Source organism: Mirounga leonina, unplaced genomic scaffold (genome assembly GCF_011800145.1).
Source record: "Mirounga leonina isolate KUSES-001 unplaced genomic scaffold, KU_Mleo_1.0 Mir_418, whole genome shotgun sequence".
NCBI classification, from domain to species: Eukaryota; Metazoa; Chordata; class Mammalia; order Carnivora; family Phocidae; genus Mirounga; species Mirounga leonina.
The window spans coordinates 7,155,887-7,174,777 of record NW_023270739.1 but is presented as its reverse complement, the minus strand read 5'-3'; the positions used below and the strand labels follow the sequence as shown (position 1 = coordinate 7,174,777).

Sequence of the window (18,891 nt, the reverse complement as noted above, 5' to 3'; positions counted from 1 at the left end):
CAACCCCCTGCCCGGACCCCTGAGTGTCCACTGCCCACAACAAGGGGCGTCTGCTCCTGCGGGGGCCGGAGTGGGGTACCTCCTCTACAGTGAGTTCCGTGCCTCCACGAGTAGGTTCGTTTCCCGTCACTGCTGCAACCAATGTCCACAGACTCAGTGGCTTCAGACAACACGTATTTATTCTCTTACAGTTTTGGTGGTCAGAATCCTGAGATCAGTCTCACTGGGCTAAAGTCAAAGTATCAGCAGGGCTGGTTCCCTCAGGGAGCTCTGCAGGGAGCATCCATTTCCTTGCCTGCTCTAGCTTCTGTGGGTGCCTGCATTCCTCAGCTCTGACCCCCTCCGGCTGTATCTCCTACTTCCTCTCTGACCTCCTGCTCTTCTCCCGTAAGGATCCCTGTGATTACATGAAGCCCACTGGGGTAAGCCGGGAGAGTCTCCTGGTCCAAAAATCATTAATGTAATTACATCTGCAAAGTCCCTTTTGCCCGATAAAGTAATGTTCACAGGTTCCTCGGATAACAACACAGACATCTCGGGGGGCCACTATTCAGCCTACTACAACTAGGCTGCAGAACGGACCACCTCGCCCTCCAGGTATTTCAACGACTGGGTGAAAAAGGCTGGGGCTTTTCTGTTTTGGGTTCCGCAGGGTCCTTCCTAACCTTGTATTTCTAAGGTCTAGGCTTCATCGACCCTCCCTTCCAACCAGAGAAACTCACTGCGAGGTCTCCTTGAAAGTCAGGTGCCAAGTCCAAATCTAAGTGCTGGTGAGGGGTGCAGGGCCAGCCAAGAAGCCCCCGAGGGTGCCTGCCTTCAGCCCACACCCTGCTGGCCGCAACAAGCCCCTGGCCAGGAAGGGACACAGAGAAGGGTGTGGGGCCTGCCGAGGGTGCCGGGGAGGCCACGGGACACGTGAGGCCGGCTAGGACAGTGCACGGCGGCCAGAGCTGAGGCGTGGCTGCAGTACTGTGGGAGCAGAGAAGAAGCTGGGGGCTGTGGTCCCGGCCCACAGAGATGGTACAGGCCGTGGCTGGGAGTGGCTCTGAAGTCGGTGAGAGAGCATCTCTGCCCCGTGGCATCTGGGGGCAAGGGCCTCACCAGGTAAGTGCAGCTCCGAAGTCCCAGGCACTGGGCTTTTTCTTGGTACCGAGAGGTGGGGGCAGGGGCGGGGCAGCGGCAGAGCGGGAAGGCAGGCAGCCTCTCTTGCTACCTCTTCTCCATGTGCTGCATCTGCAAGCTGAGGGATGTGAAGCTGGCCAGGAGATCGGTCACTTCATCCACCTGTGGGACAAAACCAAGGCCCCGTCACCGGTGCCACGACAGGCCCAGGTGTCTCGGCCCCCAGATCTCCAACCCAGGGCCACAGATGTGGAGGGTAGTCATGGCCTCTTGTCCCAGGGCACATGATGGCTTCACTGTGGTGACTAGGGAACAGCGGTCCGACCGATAATGCTTGACTCCAGGTGGTCTCAGACTGCCCCAGAGACGAGAGCCACGGGGCATGAGGAGCTTCAGAGGAAGTGGACAGAGTCTTTGAGGTCCACAGTGAGCTGCAACCCCCCAGCCGTGGCCTCTCTCTGTGGGAGCGGCTAGCCGTGTCACAGCAGAGAGGGACTGGCCCCAGGCTCCTGCCAGGCGCCAGGCCGGGCCCCGCAGCTGCCGCTCACCTGCTCTCTGGTGCTCGTCATCTGGAGGCGGGTGCAGAGGCTGTCCAGCCGTTCCCGCTGCTCGTGCCGCCCCAGGCGCTCCAGGTACTCCCTCAGCATCTGGATGATCTGCAATGAGGGGCGGGGCTGAGCGGCTCGGGTTCCAGCTAGGCGGCCCCCAGAGCAGAAGCCAAACGGGGTCGGAGGGAAGCACCCAGGAACCCTAGGGCTGGAGGCAGCGCCCGCCCAGCGCTTGTTTGCTGCTGTTGGCTCAGCACGAGGGGCACTCACCTGCTTCACCTCCAGCCGGACGGCCTCCAGGCACTGGGAGTGGCCTTCCTGCAGGATGTTCAGCTTCGACTTGGCCAGGTGCAGGGGCGTGCGGCCAGCCCGGTCCAGGGCATCCACGCGGGCCCCTGCGGGAGCAGGCCAAAGTAAGCACAGATGGCATGAGGGCAAGGGAGGAGGGCAAAGGGGAAGGGAGCACATACCTCCTCGTAGCAGGGTAGTGATGACAGGGACATGGTTGGTGCAGGCCGCTGAGGAAGAAGAACAGGGACCTGAGAGTCCAGGACACCAGGGCTTGGCCCTGCGTGCCCGTCGGAGGGAGCAGGACTGTGACTCCCAAGTGTGTCCTCTCGGGTCACACTTCCAGAGACGGCATCACCAAGGCAGCCATGGGGCGGGTCCAACTCCCTCCCTGTACAGCTAGGGAGACTGAGGCTGGGAGATGGGACCTGCCTCACCGCGAGCCACAGTGTGGGGCAGCCACGGGGCAGCCACAGGACAACCACAGGCTGCAGGCTCACCTTCCCTAGCAGAGCCCTGCTGATAACGCAGCTGTGCCCAGGGAATGGCCCCCTGGTGACCGAAGGGGAAGGCCAGGGGACACAGCCTGGGGGGCCCCCGGGGCTCAGGTTCTCCCCAGATGACAGGAGATCCTGCTGGCAGTTTGCAGGACCCCAGGCTCTCCATCAGAGGAGCCCACCTGTGCTGCAGAGAAGGGTGTGCTGAAGGCTTCTCAGGCACTTACCCAGGTGCAGTGGCGTGTTCCCCAGCCCATCTCGCTGGTTGGGATCAGCCCCATGGTCCAGGAGCAGCTGCACTGGAAACAGGAAAACCCACGAGGAGCTGTTGGAGGACTTCTATGGACTGGACCCTAACCCCCACCCTAACCTAGCTAAAGAGGCTTCCTCAAAGTGTGGGACACCGAAAGCAACATGGTTCTCTATGTTGTTTTGTTCATTCATTCAGTCGTTCATTTATTCATTCGCTCACTCCTTCACTCACAGAGTTTACGTGCAGGACTCTGAGGGCCAGGGACTGAGGATTCTGGGAGAGCCTTCTGGCCTATGCAGGACTACGAAAGGACTGAGCTTTTAAGCGTTAAAGAAAGTTCTTTCAATAGCAGTGGCTGCTAGTGAAGGTTCTCAAGGACACTTTCTGCTCTTTCCACAGCCAAGTGCCACAGTGGGAATTAGGCCAATAGCTGATGCTGATCATCCCCCTCCCTGAGTCTCTATGCCACCTCTAGGGTGGGCTGTGGTGTCGCCAGGGGACATCAGTTACCCAGATGAACATGCAGGTAGACTAATGCATATGATGTGGTCAGGCTGAGCCGCACGCCATGTACAGAAACAAATGTGAGACGCATCATAGACCTACATGTGAAAGCTCTAGTCTGGCTTGTAGAAGAAAACAAGACTATATCTCCTTGACTTTGGAATAGGCAAAGATTTCTTAAAGAGGTCACAGAAATGTCAACCATAAAAAAGAAAAGATGGATACATTGGATTCATTAAAATTAAGAACTTGGGTTCATCAAGACACCACTCAGAGAACAAGGCAAGATCAGAAAAGTTAAGTCATTTATATTTGATAAATGATTTGTATCCAGAATATATATAAAGAATTTCTACAAATCAATAATTAAAAAAAAAAAAAAAAAAAAGACAACCAGGCAGCTTGTTTTAAAACGTGGACAAAGTTTAAAAAAAAATAAAGATAAAATTAAAATAAAACGCGGACAAAAGACTTGAACAGGAACTTCACAAAAGAAGATACAAAAATGGCCAATATGTACAAAAGAGGCTACAAAAATGGCCAATATATACATACTCAACATTCGTGGCCACAAGAGAAACGCAAATTAAACCACAACGAGATGCCACCATGCCAGAATGGCTAAAATTAAAAAGAGACAATACCAGGCACGAGCAAGGCTGGAAGAAAATGTGGAACTCTTACACTGCTGGTGGGAGGGTACACTGGGACAGCCACGAGGGGAAACAGGGTGGAAGTAGAGTACATTTAGTACATTCAGTACTAAAGCTAAATGTACTCGTTCCCTGGTGAGCCACAACTCCATGCCTGAGACAGTATCTAACACAGTTAAATGCTTATATCCACAAGTCACAGGTACAAGAATGTTCCCAACAGTGTATTCATAAGAGCCCAAACCTGGAAACAATATAAACGTCCATCAACAGTAGAATGGGTGAACTGTGGGAAATCACACAATGAAATACCATCCAGCAAGAAGAAAGAAGAAACTCCTGATACAAACACTCAGGGATAAATCTCAGGGATGTAAGTTTGAGTGAAAGAGAATACAAAAGAGTGCATACTCTATGCTTCCATTTATGTGAAATTCAAAACCAGGAAAACTCATCTATGGTAAACAAGGTCTACACAGGGGTAAGGACTGGAAGGGGCATCAGTAGGCTGCTGGGGTGCTGAAACTATTCTTTTTTCTTTCTTTTTTTTTTTTTAAAGTAGGCCCTAACCCAACATGGGGCTTGAACTCATGACCTTGGGATCAAGAGTCACATGCTCTACTGCCTGAGCCAGCAGGGTGCTCCTGAAAATATTCTTTTTTTTTTTTAAGATTTTATTTATTTATTTGACAGAGAGAGACACAGCGAGAGAGGGAACATAAGCAGGGGGAGTGGAAGAGGGAGAAGCAGGCTTCCCTCCGAGCAGGAAGCCCGATGCAGGGCTCGATCCCAGGACCCTGGGACCATGACCTGAGCCGAAGGCAGACGCTTAACGACTGAGCCACCCAGGCACCCCCTGAAAATATTCTTTATCTTGATCCAGGTGGTGGTAATGCCAGGGCATACATAGAGAGTTCACTGTTTATAAGTTATACCACATGCGAAAAGGACTCTAAAAAGGGGGAAGGATGTTTGTCCTGCTGGTGCCTTGGCACTGAGTAAATGTTGCCTGAATGTCTTGAAGGCCTGGCCCCAACCCTGGCTGTGCAGACGCAGATCTTCCCCCAGCACCTCGGCCAGCCCTGTTCCCTCCCTCCTGCCCAGGACTCACCGATCTGGTCGTTGCCATTGCAGGAGGCGAAGTGCAGAGCTGTGCGGCCCTTGTCGTCAGCTGCGCAGGGATCGGCGCCATCTTCCAGAAGCTGCTGCACTGACACCACCAAGACAGAGGGGCGGGGGGACAGAGAGGCAGTGCTAGCTAAGCAGCGGGCCCCAGGGCGTGAAGAGGGATGCTCAGGGGCACTTCCAGGCAAGGCACTGAGAAGGCAGGGGAGAGCTCTTCCCGCCTGGATGCCAAGACAAGGGACTTGTTCTCCTGAGGGCATGACTGAGGACCACAGATTCTGGCTGCTCGAACTCTGAGTCTAGGGACAGAACATCATAGAAGGGTCTTGGCCCTCAGAGTCAGGAGTTCTAGCGTCACAGAAATCCCTAGCACAGACTCTGGCCTCACATCCACTTGGATACACATCCATTCCGGTCGGACACAGCTGCTTGAGCTGTTGGGCGATGCCTCCTTTGCTCCTGGGAGGTGGCCCTCCGGAGAGGCCAGAGTGCAGATGTGGGGCTGCACCGACCAAGTCCCAGGCTCAGCTGAGCAACGAGGACAGGAGTACGTTGCCAACAGCATGGGGCAGTGGAAAGAGCTGGGCTGGGGGTAGGAAGGCCTGAATTTGGGTCCCAATTCACCAGCAAATGGGAATAATCGCCCTGCCCATCTCCAGAGCTGCTATGATGAGAATAATGGATGTGAAATGCCTTCTCTGCAAAACACGGAGCCATTATAAACTGTGAGGCATTACGCGCCACATGTGTATGTCCAACTGAAATGTAGAAATTGCTGCCAGACATCATTTTAGAGCCACCAACAGTTTAGTCTCCGCCAGCAAATCTCTCAAGGACTCCAGACAAAGCCCAGAATCCCCTCCTCCTCTTTCTCCTCAGGCTCAGGTGGCCGCTCCAGCTCCCGCATCTCCTCAGGGCCCTGTTCACCCTGCTACTCTAACGTGAACAGGCTGTGCCATTTTAGGGCGTTGGAGCGTACGTTGAGCACCAGCCTGGCACCAGGCACCTGTCTGCTAAGCCCCCTGCCCACCCAGCCAAGCATCATGTCCATTTCACAAACCAGGAGAAGTGTCCCATTCTGTGAAGGGCCCCAGGTACACTCACCCAGCTACCAGGAGGCAAAGCTGGGAATAGAAACCCAGGCTTCTCTAGCTCCAGAACTTCTGCCTCTCCAACTAAATACATAACTTCAGTTTTTCTGGGGGTTTTGTTTTAGAAAAATGGTATCACTTTATATTGTCTCCAATTATATCGTTTTGTTTATCTTAATACCTAGGATCAAGATCGGACTTGTTCAGCTCCATGAATGCTGTTGACTGATTGAAGAAATGAATAAAGGTGGCAGGAAAAGGTTTATGAGAGTGGAAGAGAAAGAAGAGCTTCCAGTCAGTTCACCAAAAGCTAGCCAGCCAAAGAGATAAGACAAAGCTAAAAGAGTCCCCTCTCTGTTAGGACTTGCGCAGTTAGTCTTCTTGGAAAGCACTTCGAGAACTCATCAAAATACGCACACCTTTGGACGTGATAACCCCATACCTGGGAAATTATCTTAAAAATGAAAAACTGGGGCTCAGTTGGTTAAGTGTCCGACTCTTGATTTCAGCTCAGGTCATGATCTTAGGGTTGTAAGATCGAGCCCCACGTCAGGCTTCATGCTGAGCATGGAACCTGCTTAAGATTCTCTCTCTTCAAAAAAAAAAAAAAAAAAAAGATTCTCTCTCCCCCTTTCCCTCTGCCCTCCCCCGCAAAAGAAAAACCATTGTGCAAATATATGACTGACTAAATAACTTTTGCTTTGTTCCTCTGAAGGCCATAGTGGGCATCCATTATAAATTGTGGTTATAACTGGAGAATGGAATTATAAGGTAATTCCTGCTTTTCACCTTATAAGCTTAAAAAAAAATCATACAGCCATGTATTCATTCTGTCAATAGGGAAAAAAAGACATTTCCCTTTTGAAAAAAAATGAATGGTTACAAAAACCATGAAAAGTTACGCGGGATACAAAATTGTGTATCCGGCACAGTTTGCAAGCCCATTTCTCTGCATAGGAAAAAGGACTAGGATAGTCACCAATATATTTACAGAGATTAGTTCCTGTGCTGATTATGGATGTTTTTCTTGCATATTTCCCTCATCTCCCAAACATTTTAAATGTATATTTTTTTCATATATATGAAAATATATTATGATTTAACAGTAGCAGGGCATCAATTTTGTGTCCATTACAACTGCTTAACTACACCAAAACCCCAACAAACATGCAGAGAAGGAAAAGGAAATGCAAACCATAAGAGAAAAGGAACAGAGCCTAACCCCACAGCCAGGGTCACCAGCAGAGTCCTGCAAGAGGCTGGTCAATCTGATAGCCATTTAGCTTTGAACATGGGTGTGTTAGAGACTCTGACTGGAACATTACAGCATTTCTGTCAAAACACTGAAACCACCATGTGTGTACCTGATTCAAGATGAACTAGGCTTTCTGTGGAAGGGAAGTATAATTCAAATATTCTCCAGCCACACACTAGAGATATTCAAAAGAGAACACTTATCATTTTTCCTTGAAAAGCTATCTAGGTTGCTGTTCAAATATTCCAAAATATTAAAGTTCATGGAAAAGAGACCAAAGTGAAGAGAGCTGGGGTAAGGGAACCATTTTAAGGCCCACATTTTAACACCCAGCCCCCTGAGGTAAATGACTTCCTCTCCACGCCCGCTGTAAATGGGCTCTCTGATCCCACGGCTCTCAAGCGACGCTCACGTCTTCTCTGTTGACTGTAGCAAACCACCACCACCAAAACAGAATGATGTCCACTTGAGGTAGGATCACGGCCCCCAAGATGTCCATGTCCTAATCCTCAGAGCTTATTGGACATGTTACCTTATGCAGCAAAGAAGACTTTGCAGATATGAATAAGGTTAGGGACCTTGAGCTGAAAAGATCATCCTGGATTATTCAGGCCCAAACTAATCACATGAGTCCTTAAAATCAGAGCACCTTTCCCTGCTGTGTGAACCAGAGACACAGCAGTGTGAGGACTCAGTCAACTGTTGCTGAAGATGGAGGGAGAAGACTATGAGCCACGGAGTGTGCGTGGCTCCTAAAAGCTGGAAAAGGCAGGGAAACAGGGTCTCCCCTAGGGCCTCCAAAAAGAAATGCAACCCTGCTGACATCTTGCTTTCAGCGTGGTGAGACCTGTGTTGGATTTTTGACCTCCAGAATTATGTGCTAAGAAATTTGTGTTGTTTTAAACGACTATGTTTGTGGTAATTTGTTGCAGCAGCCCTAGAAAACTCGTATCTGGATAAAATTACAAGTTTTCCCCTAGAACTTGTCCTTGTACCTCTGATGTTGCTACTGTCCTGTCAGCCAAGGAACGTTGGGGAGCAACAACAGAAAACCAGAGTGGCGTCCTGCTGGGAGCCCCTCCCATTCCTGTCCGATGTTCTGTCAACTGAACAAGTTTGAGACCACTGACCCAACTACCACAAAGCTTTGGGGAGCAGTTGAAGGTGGTGGCTCTGTTCCGACGGTGGCTCTGCTGGCAGCTAAAGCTGACTGTCCATTCCCAGGAACCGGAAGTTCTAAAAAGCTTCTACCCTGCTGCTGGCTGCCAGGGATACAAAAGCAGACATGGTCCCAACATCAAGGAGCCCACAGAGTGATCAACACTATGACATCAGGAAGTTCAGGGTGACAGAAAAGCACAGGAAGAGTAAGCATCTAAGCCAGACTTATCTTTTGCGAGATGATTACAGTTATAGAATATATACAATGAGCCTCGTCCACAGGGTGAGCGGGCATACTGAATTCAAGCACTGTCTTCCCAGGAATGGGTTGCCCAGATTTTGCTTTCCTTAACCATCCCACGGAGTTAGACCTGGCTTTGCACACTCACCTGTTTCCACATCGTTGGCATTGGCCGAGTCCCTCAGCCTCTTCAGAGCTATAAAGAGAGGAAAACAGTTCCAGTTAAAACCAAAATAAAACAGTCATGATGAAGCTGAAAGTGGATGGCTGCCTAGTTAATCCACAGTTCACCCACGACAGCATCTAAAGGGAAAGAAAGGTACCAGGATACAAGAGACACTGGGAACAAGGAAAGACCGGAAACGTGGCAGAGCTAGTGAAAAAAGCCACATTTTGTAGCAAATCCTTCAAGGCCTTTGGAGCCAGATCTTGGCTCTGCCACTTATAGTAGCTGGGTGACCTTGAGCAAGTGAGTTAACCCTCCTGGGCCTCAGGTTTATCATCTGAAGAAAAAAGAAACAAAACAAAACAAAACAAAACAAAAAAAAAAACTTGAGCCCTGCCCTAAGAGCCCGGAGTTGTAAAAACAAAATGAAATGTTTAGATTGAAGCTCTGTGTGAGTCGGTTACACGGATAATCTTAGATTCTCCAAAAGAGGCCATTCCCAAATAACTTACTTAAATTTGGTAATTCCTAAGCAGAAACGTTTTTCTACTACAATGACACTACCTCTGTATTAGCGGCTAATAGAGTCATTGGAGAAATGGTCAAAATTGCAACCCAGATACATTTAATGATTCCTTACTTTTGTATAGCACTTTATGGTTTATATAGCACTTTCAAAGTCTCATTTAATTTCTACAGCATCACTAAGGTGTGGGTGGAATCACAGATACTCCTAAAGGGGACACTAAAAGGCCCCATTCTTAAATCTTTCAGGGCCTTGATTTCCATGTCATCCACAACATGTGAAAAACAGTACAGTGGACATAAAAGAACAGGAGTCTGAGTCTGGCAGAGGTGGGTTCTGATTCCAGCACAGCCACTTACTAGCTCTGTAACTTGGAGCAAGGCAATCTCTCCGAGCCTCAGTTTCCTCTTCCATATAATGGGGACAGTATCTGGATCTCAGTGAGTTATTGTGAGGATTAAAAATGATCACATACCACCCAACCGTGTTTGGCACACAACAAAAGCAGAATAATCTCTCCGGATTCATCACCTTACTTAACTCTGGCAACATCCCTGTAAAGCAAGTATTGTACTCATGTACAGACGAGAAAACTAGGGCTGAAAGGTTCTAGTTTGCCTGAGGCTTCAGCGAGGTAGAGGAGTCCAATCCCGGTCTGTGCATTTAAACAAGCTGGTAGAACTTGGCTACAGGCTCTGGCCTCCCTTCTCTGATAATAAAAGCATTCGCCAGTACCCCAACCTGTTTGTTTTTTTTTTTTTTTTAATCTAATAAACACCTGGAGTCACGAAAAGTTTCTATTCAGGAATTACCAAGCGCTTCAAGACCGTCTCTTTCACATTCACGGTCCTTAGCCGCTCTACATCCTGATTACTACTAGAAGGAGACTCCGGGGTCACTGTGGGCCCGGAGCTCGGTCGTGCGAGGACCCCGTCCTGGTCGGGGTCGGGGGAGGTCAGGGCCCCGCCTCCCGCCGCGCTCCTCACCGTGCACCTCCTTGCCCGTGGGCCCGAGCCGCCGGTGCGGCCTGGCGGCGCGCCTCAGCCGGCCGGCGGGAATCTTACAGCGCAGCTCATCGCGGGGCTCCGCGTCCTGCTGCCACAGGACATGGAGGTAGCGCAGCGGGGACTGGGCCCCGCCGGACGCCCGGCCCGGGAGGCCCGCGCCGCCGCCCAGCGCGGATCCGAAGTCCGCGAAGGAGAAGAGGCCCTCGGGGCCCGTCAGCGGCTCCGGCGCCACGGCGCACTCGCCCTCCGAGCTTGAGTGGCCCGAGCGCGGCTCGTCGTCCGCGCCCCCGGCGGCGGCTGCCATGGCAACGGCTCTGCGCGGGCCTGGCCGCGGGAGCCTCGTTCCCGACCGACCAACCGACCCGCTTCCTCCGCCCAAAGCCTCGCTGTCAGCGGGCGAGCGGGCGGGTCCGGCCTGCAACCACGGCAACCGAGCGAGGGGCGAGCTCCCGTCTCCAACAGCCAACCGGGCGTAGTACGGGCGAGAGACTTGAGTTCCGGCAGCATGATTGACGGACATCAGAACCAATCACGAATTTGAACCGCCCACGCCCTCGCCGTACGTCCCCACCGGAGCCAATAAAACAGCTAAGCTTATGACATTCCCTCTCTCTTCCCCCCACCCATTTCCCCCACCGGGTCCTGGGAAAGATAACGGGCAGATACTTTAACCAATACCGTTAAGATGATCTGCACCCAATCACTAAGGAAGACGAAGAAGCCGCGCTATAGGGGTAAATACAGATGCATTTTAAAGCAAGGAACGTAAAAAAAGGACTTCCTGGTGGGAAGTGCATAGTGTGACCAGCAAAGTGAGGGTCAGACTCGACGCTCGCTGAGGTGCTCACAGCCCTATGGGGGCGGACGGAGCCGCAAACACTGAAGGGTTCCGTGCGCGGTGGATGAGCTTCGCAACCCCTCTGACAGCCAGTACCCCATAAACACTTCTCTAAGGTGGACAAGGAGGACCATCCCTTTTCTACAGATAAGGAGTTGAAGCAAGAGAGACAAGGGACTTGTTATGGATGCCCAGCTCTCTTTGGACCAGGGCTTTTGTCCAGGAGAAGTTCTTCCTTCTCATTCGACCCAGTAAAAACGTAATCTTTCTCTGGCTGTTGAAAACCGCTTTCAAAATTTGTAGTGCTCTCAGAACACCACTGTGAGGTTTCTCATGGTGCTGTATGGAGACAAACGCTGTTTATTTGATCTCCTCTGCCCCGTAACAGGTAAGTACATATATGCCAACTCCACTGGTAGCTACAAGGAAACCGAGGAAAGAAATGAACACTGAATATGTGTCATATTCCATATACCAAGTGCTTGATATATATTACACCATTTATTTCTTCCTTACAAGAACCTTAGCAGGTAGATATTATTATACCTACTTTGCCAATCAGGAAATTGAGGTTCTGAGATGTTATATGTACCCTTGCACGGGGTTAGAAAGTTGAAGAACTAGGATTTGAGCCCCTAAAAGTCCTCTCTTTCCATCACACTGTTTTCTTTAATGAAGAGCCTGCTGGAACCCTGGGTCCAGAGAGTTTAAGTGACAATCTGGGTATTTATACTTTACTCCTGCTGAATGTGCCTGGAAATAATTTCATTACTCATTCCTCCTCTTTTTCCACGTAATAACCTCCCAAGTAGCCTTCATCCCTCCAGTCTCTCTTTGTAGGATTCAAGGTGCTCCTGCTGGCTAAGGCACAATTCTCTTTGTGTCTGTAGGATTTGTCTACCCATTGAGTTCAGGTTTAAAGTGCAAACCCTTTATCCTAGCAGTCAGCCATTGTATTCCTCCTACTAGCGGGGCTGGTCCTCAGTCAATCTAGTCTACTAAATATGTGTGCGTTGGTACAGTTTTTTCATTTGAACAGGATCTCTAAACATTTAGAGGTGATTGTTACTTCTCATTTTTAAATCAACTTTGTTGGGGCGCCTGGGTGGCTCAGTCGACTGTTAAGCGTCTGCCTTCAGCTCAGGTCATGATCCCAGGGTCCTGGGATCGAGCCCCGCATTGGGCTCCCTGCTCTGCGAGAAGCCTGTTTCTCTCTCTCCCACTCCCCCTGCTTGGGTTCCTGCTTTCGCTATCTCTCTCTCTGTCAAATGAATAAATAAAATCTTTAAAAATAAATAAATGAACTTTGTTGAAGTATAAATTACATAGCCCAACCTTCTGTGTGTTTCATGAACCACTTATTTGGATTTGAAGAATAGGATGTGTGTTGAATATGAATCCAGTTAGCCTCAGCCTCTGGGCTTTAGACTGGAACTTGAGCCGTATTCCCCCATAATGCCTGGCTTAGCATCTGGCACCACCACATTGTAACCACCACACTGACTGACTGAGTGACTGACCTATTCATTGAATGAATGAATGAGTTAACGATAGTATAGCCCAGTGGTTAAAACCATCAACTTTGGAGCCATAAATATGGGGGGCTATGGCTTTGAGCAAGTGACTTTACTTTTCTGAGCCTCAGTGGAGGTAATAGCAGTACCTATGTCATATGCTTATCACAAGACTAAATGATATGATGTGAGTAAAACACAGAGCTTGGCACAGAACTAGTGCTCAAAAAATGGTATCTAGTGCTATTATTATAATAAATAAGGGTAGAATGCAGGCTAGGGCCCATGCAAATCCTATGCAACAGTGGGCCCATCACACTGGCTTGAACTTTTACCTAAGGGTACTGCAAGCATTCATACTAGTCATTTTTATTTGGTTCGTCAGCAAATAAAACATAAAGCACTGGGTGGGAGACAAAGAAAGTACTTACAATGTTTGCCTTTCGGAAAAACCTTCTACCTGGGAATCCAGGGACTTGGGCTCAAAGTCCCATCTGGCCCAAACTCACCTCATGGTGTGAGGTTAAGTGTTTCCTTTCTTTAGGCCTCAGTCTTCCTGTAAGAAGGTATTGTTCTAGGTCAGAAAGTGACACTGGCTCAGGCTAGATTCAGTAGGACTTTCCTTTCATTCTTTCCCTCATTCTGTTGGCCTTCACAGTATTTTAGAGCAATTTGAACTGATTGCCAACATTTAAAAATTGAGAGCTTTCACGGACATTTTTTAGATGTCCAGATTCTTTTTTTTTTTTTTTTTAAGATTTTATTTATTTATTTGACAGAGAGAGACACAGCGAGAGAGGGAACACAAGCAGGGGGAACAGGAGAGGGAGAAGCAGGCTTCCCGCCGAGCAGGGAGCCCAATGCGGGGCTCAATCCCAGGACCCCGGGGCCACGACCCAAGCCGAAGGCAGACGCCCAATGACTGAGCCACCCAGGCGCCCCTAAATGTCCAGATTCTTTTAAAAATGGGGAGATATGGCAATACAGGACCAGCCCTCCCACATGGCAACAGATGGCTGGAGCTGCACAGCAACTTTCCCCTTTAGATGGGACATGGTGTTGTGGCTTGCCACAGTCCCCACCACTCCCTGTTGAGGCTTAAAGGCAGTTGGCATTTATTGCCATATTGTGCTGTTGTTTTTCTTAGGCAGAGTTAACAGGAAATGAATATATGTCTTGTCTTCATTAAATATGGAATATGAAAACTAGTGTGGAGGGAAATGATCTAGTATCTGAAAATATGTCATATGGTGATTGCGTGGCTTTTTAATATCATGCTAGAGAATTGCTCGTAAACCCACGTAAGAGCCATCTGACTCTCTGGGGAAATTTAACTTTGACTAACAATTGATTAGCATCCAGTGATGTTTTCTAACTCTGTAAAGTTAGAAGTTAGCTTGTAGGAAACTAATATGATGCAATAATTTTTGCGTGTCTGATGAAGGAAATAATCCCAAAGATTACAGTTGTATTATCCTATAGGGCATGAAATATGATCAGCAATCATAACTCAGTATTCTTTACTCTTCCCAAATTCTTTCCAAACCAGCTCTGTCAGGCTGTTGGTTCCTTCATTAACAATTAAATAAGCTCGCTCTTTATTGGTATGAGAATTATTTCTTTAATTTCTTAAAGGTATTAATCTTTTGACAATGACATTTTTAACAATGTGAGAATTGTTCTTTTAGGCTAGAGACAGCCCTGTGTTTTCAGAAATGTAAGTGATTATTGGGGCGCCTGGGTGGCTCAGTCAGTTAAGGGTCTGACTCTTTTTTTTTTTTTTTTAAAGATTTTATTTATTTATTTGACAGAGAGACACAGTAAGAGAGGGAACACAAGCAGGGGGAGTGCGAGAGGGAGAAGCAGGCTTCCCGCCGAGCAGGGAGCCTAATTCGGGGCTTGATCCCAGGACCCTGGGATCATGACCTGAGCCGAAGGCAGACGCTTAACGACTGAGCCACCCAGGCGCCCCAAGGATCTGACTCTTGATTTGGGCTCAGGTCATGATCTTGGGGTCCTGGGATCAAGCCCCATGTCAAGCTCCAAGCTCAGTGGGGAGCCTGCTTGGGGATTTTCTCTCCTTCCCCCTCTGCCCCCCCCCCCCCCCCCCGGCTCATGGTCTCTCTTTCTCTCTCTCTCAAATAAATACATCTAAAAAAAAAAGTGATTATTTATTGGGTTAAAAAAGAGACAACAGGGGCGCCTCGGTGGCTCAGTTGGTTAAGCGTCCGCCTTCGGCTCAGGTCATGATCCCAGGGTCCTGGGATCAAGTCCCACATTGGACTCTCTGCTCACTGGGGAGCCTGCATCTCCCTCTCTCTCTGCCTGCCACTCTGCCTACTTGTGCTCTCTCTAATAAATAAATAAAATCTTTTTTTTTTAAGATTTTATTTATTTATTCATGAGAGACAGAGAGAGAGAGGCAGAGGGAGAAGCAGGCTCCCAAGGAGCAGAGAGCCCGATGCAGGACTCGATCCCAGGACCCTGGGATCATGACCTGAGCTGAAGGCAGTTGCTTAACCAACTGAGCCACCCAGGCGCCCATAAATAAAATCTTTAAAAAAGAGAGAGACAACAGGTTCCAAAGGGAGTCACTTGTGCTAAGTCCTACATCAGCAAACCAAAACTTAATACCTAACCTAATTGCAGCTTCAAACCCACCCCCCACCCCCCAGAATGTAGCCTTTAACCAGTCACCATAGGGTTACCTGGTCAGCACTAGTGAAATAATCTGCCGGAGAGAGCCCTTCTGTTCTGCTTAGGAAGGAGACCTTGCCTGCAAGTATACATTCTTTGCAAATAATTTCTTTTTACTGTTCCCTTTCTGCTTTTTAAAAAAAATTTTTTTTTAATTTACATTATTTCTCTTAAAGTTGTAAATCTTACTTTTTTAAAAAAGATTTTATTTATTTGAGAGAGGAGAGAGAACACAAGTGGGGGGAGGGCCAGAGGACTGGAGCTGACACAGGGCCCAATCCCAGGACCCCAAGATAATGATCTGAACAGAAATCCAGAGTCAGACAGTTAACCGAGCCACCCAGGCAACCCCCACCTTCTGCCTTTTAAAACTTTTCCTTTTCTTTTTTTTTTTTTTAAGATTTTATTTATTTATTTGACAGAGAGAGAGACACACAGCCAGAGAGGGAACACAAGCAGCGGGAGTGGGAGAGGGAGAAGCAGGCTTCCCGCCGAGCAGGGAGCCCGACGTGGGGCTCCATCCCAGGATGCTGGGATCACGACCTGAGCCAAGGCAGACACTTAACGACTGAGCCACCCAGGTGCCCCAAAACTTTTCCTTTTCTACAGCTCAGCAGAACTCTTTTCTATTGCTAGATGGGCTACTGCCCCATACATGAGTTGTTGAATAAAGCCAACTTGATCCTTAAATTTACTCAGTTCAATTTGTGTTGTGAACAGTGGGCAAGAACAATAGTCTTAATGTCCGCAGTGAAAGAAGGGATACAACTTAGCATGTCAGGAAACAGCCTGCTACTTCACTGTTTCTGTTTTTTGTTTTTTGTTTGTTTTTTGTTTTTTTGGTCTAGTGGACTCCTTGTACCAGATGACCCCTAAGGAACCTCTAGTTCTGCCTTGTAGAGACTGAGCTACTGCTCTCCCAGGGCCCACATAATACTGCAGTAAAGGAGGGTGGCAGGAGTTTGTGAGACCATGCTCAAGAGAGCGAAATAAGCAGGACAGTAAGTGAACTATAGACAAATGCAGGTTTCTTGGGAAGAGGAGCTTGAAGTGAACCCTGTTGAAGAGATCAGGCAGACTGTAAAATGTAATGGTTTTTCTGAGTTAGAGAGTTTTGGCCTCAAATCCCAGGCAAAAGAAGATCAAGAGAATCAGGGCAGCTTTTCAGCTGCTGAATCCTCTCAACGACTCCCCCAGGTAAAATTATTCCAGGAGCTTTGGTCTGTCCACAGTTTCTTTGCCTTTGAACTACTGCTTTTCCATTAACAAGGGAGCCTTGCAAAATCAAACACTCTGTGATCAGACCTTTCATAGTCTGTAATGGGGTTCTGGCTGCTTTCAGGTCAGGTTGCATTTCTTTCTTCCTTCCTTCCTTCCATTATTTATTTTTTTCAAAGTTGTGTTTCTAAGCAGGCTTAAGGTGCTGCCAAGCAATGGCCTAAGTTTCATTTCAAATGCAGTTCTACAAATATGGATTGAGAATTGCAAGCAGGAAGTGTGAAGTAGTATTACAATACTAATGAGATGATAGTGGTTTGGACAAGAATGATGGAAACAAGGTGGTAAGAATTGAGAGGGAATATTTTGAAGGTAGAGCCAGCAAAATGCAGATGCACTGAAATGTGTGGTATGAGAGTCAAGTCCATGGTGGTTCTGAAGGCTTTGGCCTGAGCATCTGAATGCATTGAAGTTGCCCTTAACTAAGATGGGGAATACTGTGGGAGGAACAGGGTGAGGTAGAAAACCAGAAGCTCCACTGGGACATGTTAAGTTTGAAGTGCCTTCAGACATGCAGGTACTTACATGGGCCATTGAGCCCACTTCTGGGGTGGGATCTGGGATGGAGATATAAATGTGGGGAGTCAACAGCATATGAGTGATACTTAAACCTACTGGACCGGACAACCCACCCAGAGAGTAAAGGGAGATAGAGAAGAGACCAAGCCCAGGGAGAAGAAGCAGTCCACTAGTTAGTGATTGGAGAGATGAGGAGAAATCAACAAAAGAAAGTGAGAAAGAGGGGCGCCTCGGTGGCTCAGATGGTTGGGGCAGTTGCCTTCGACTCAGGTCATGATCCCTAGGTCCTGGGATCGAGTCCTACGTCTGGCTCCTGGCTTGGCGGGGAGTCTGCTTCTCCCTCTCCCTCTGCCTCTCCCTCTGCTCATGCTCTCTCTCTGTATCTCAATGAATCTCTGTCTCAAATGAATAACTAAAATCTTAAAAAAAAAAAAAAAGTGAGAAAGAGTAGCCAGTGAGGAAGGTCCTCTCAGAGCCTTACTATTCTTTAAGTTAGAGTGTACATCCTGTAAGAGGTAGAAAGTAACAAATACATACATGTACATGAATATACACACACACATACACATAATTAGATGGTTATAAACAAGGGATCCAAGTTTCTGGTGACTGAAGCTTACCCGAGGAATAATAAAGAATAAGAAATTACAGGTGCCTGGGTGGCTCAGTTGTTAAGCGCCTGCCTTTGGCTCGGGTCATGATCCCAGGGTCCTGGGATCGAGCCCCGCATCGTGCTCCCCGCTCAGTGGGAAGCCTGCTTCTCCCTCTCCCGCTCCTCCTGCTTGTGTTCCCTTTCTTGCTGTGTCTCTCTCTGTCAAATAAATAAATAAAATCTTTTTTAAAAAAGAATAAGAAATTACAAAAACCAAACTAGGTAAGAAAGAGAATGTTTATTTAGTACAAGAAATCACAACACAAATTGTGGGAGAAATCAGCCCATTACAAATTACAATTTGTAACTTCACCCAAAAAGCTGACAAATAACACAAACATCACAAAGTCCAGAAAAGAAACATGTTTGCTAGTTTTCTTAAACACCTCCATAATACTTTTTCTTTTTCAGGCTGAATATGCTTTGATCACCTCTTTATATGACAACAATTTTGATCATTTTCCATAATGAGAATGGAAAAATAATTTCTTCTAGCATGTTAGATCAACATTTTTTATTTTTATTTTAAATTCCAGTATAGTTAACATACAATGTTAGATTAGGTTCAGGTGTAAAAAGCAAAGCAAAAAAGCGACCCAAGGGGCGGGGCAGGGCATCGCAATTCTAAACAGGATGCTCAGAGAACTGAAGGTGACAGAGCCAGCCTTGCAGATACCTGGGAGGAATGCATTCTATAATCTACACCAGTAAATGTGAATGCGAAAGACCACAGGCAGACTGTGCCTCACAGGGAAAAGAAGGAAGAACTGTTTGCACAAGAAGCAGCGGAGGCTGGGTCCTAAGATGGGTTATACAAATTCCTGGTCACACAGCAAATCAGTAGCAGAGCAGGGACTGGAATCCAGATTTCTATCAGGTGTTGTGGATGGCAGACGACCGTACGAACGTCCTTGATCCACATGCTGGTTTCTGCTGGTTTTAAAACCCCATCCCTA

The 18,891-nt window shown here is 48.1% G+C and overlaps 1 protein-coding gene across 3 annotated transcripts; it reads right to left on the bottom strand.

Annotated features, from left to right (window-relative positions):
• Positions 1-653: 653 nt before the first annotated feature.
• ANKRD54 (ankyrin repeat domain 54) lies at positions 654-10,858 on the bottom strand. Of its 3 annotated transcripts, none has more exons than XM_034987545.1 (8): positions 10,417-10,858; positions 8,887-8,934; positions 4,977-5,075; positions 2,683-2,754; positions 2,141-2,188; positions 1,941-2,065; positions 1,671-1,778; positions 654-1,284 (listed from the first exon to the last, which is right to left on the bottom strand). In XM_034987545.1, the coding sequence occupies exons 1-8, from the start codon at positions 10,739-10,741 to the stop codon at positions 1,210-1,212; spliced, it is 900 nt and encodes a 299-aa protein (XP_034843436.1). In that variant the 5' UTR covers positions 10,742-10,858; the 3' UTR covers positions 654-1,209. The 3 variants fall into 3 exon arrangements, with proteins under 3 accessions (XP_034843436.1, XP_034843437.1, XP_034843435.1); XM_034987546.1 differs by having other exon boundaries at positions 4,977-5,070; positions 10,417-10,802; XM_034987544.1 differs by having other exon boundaries at positions 1,941-2,188.
• Between the last annotated feature and the right edge of the window lie 8,033 nt (positions 10,859-18,891).

Bases quoted from the DNA above. Each gene is read 5' to 3' on its own strand.
- ANKRD54 (XM_034987544.1), bottom strand. From the start codon at position 10,741: ATGGCAGCCGCCGCCGGGGGCGCGGACGACGAGCCGCGCTCGGGCCAC. The intron at 2,189-2,682 runs GTAAGTGCCTGA...CTTCTTCCTCAG, and splicing joins GAACACGCCACTGCACCTGG to CGGCCTGCACCAACCATGTC. The intron at 1,285-1,670 runs GTGAGCGGCAGC...TTTGTCCCACAG, and splicing joins TGACGAGCACCAGAGAGCAG to GTGGATGAAGTGACCGATCT.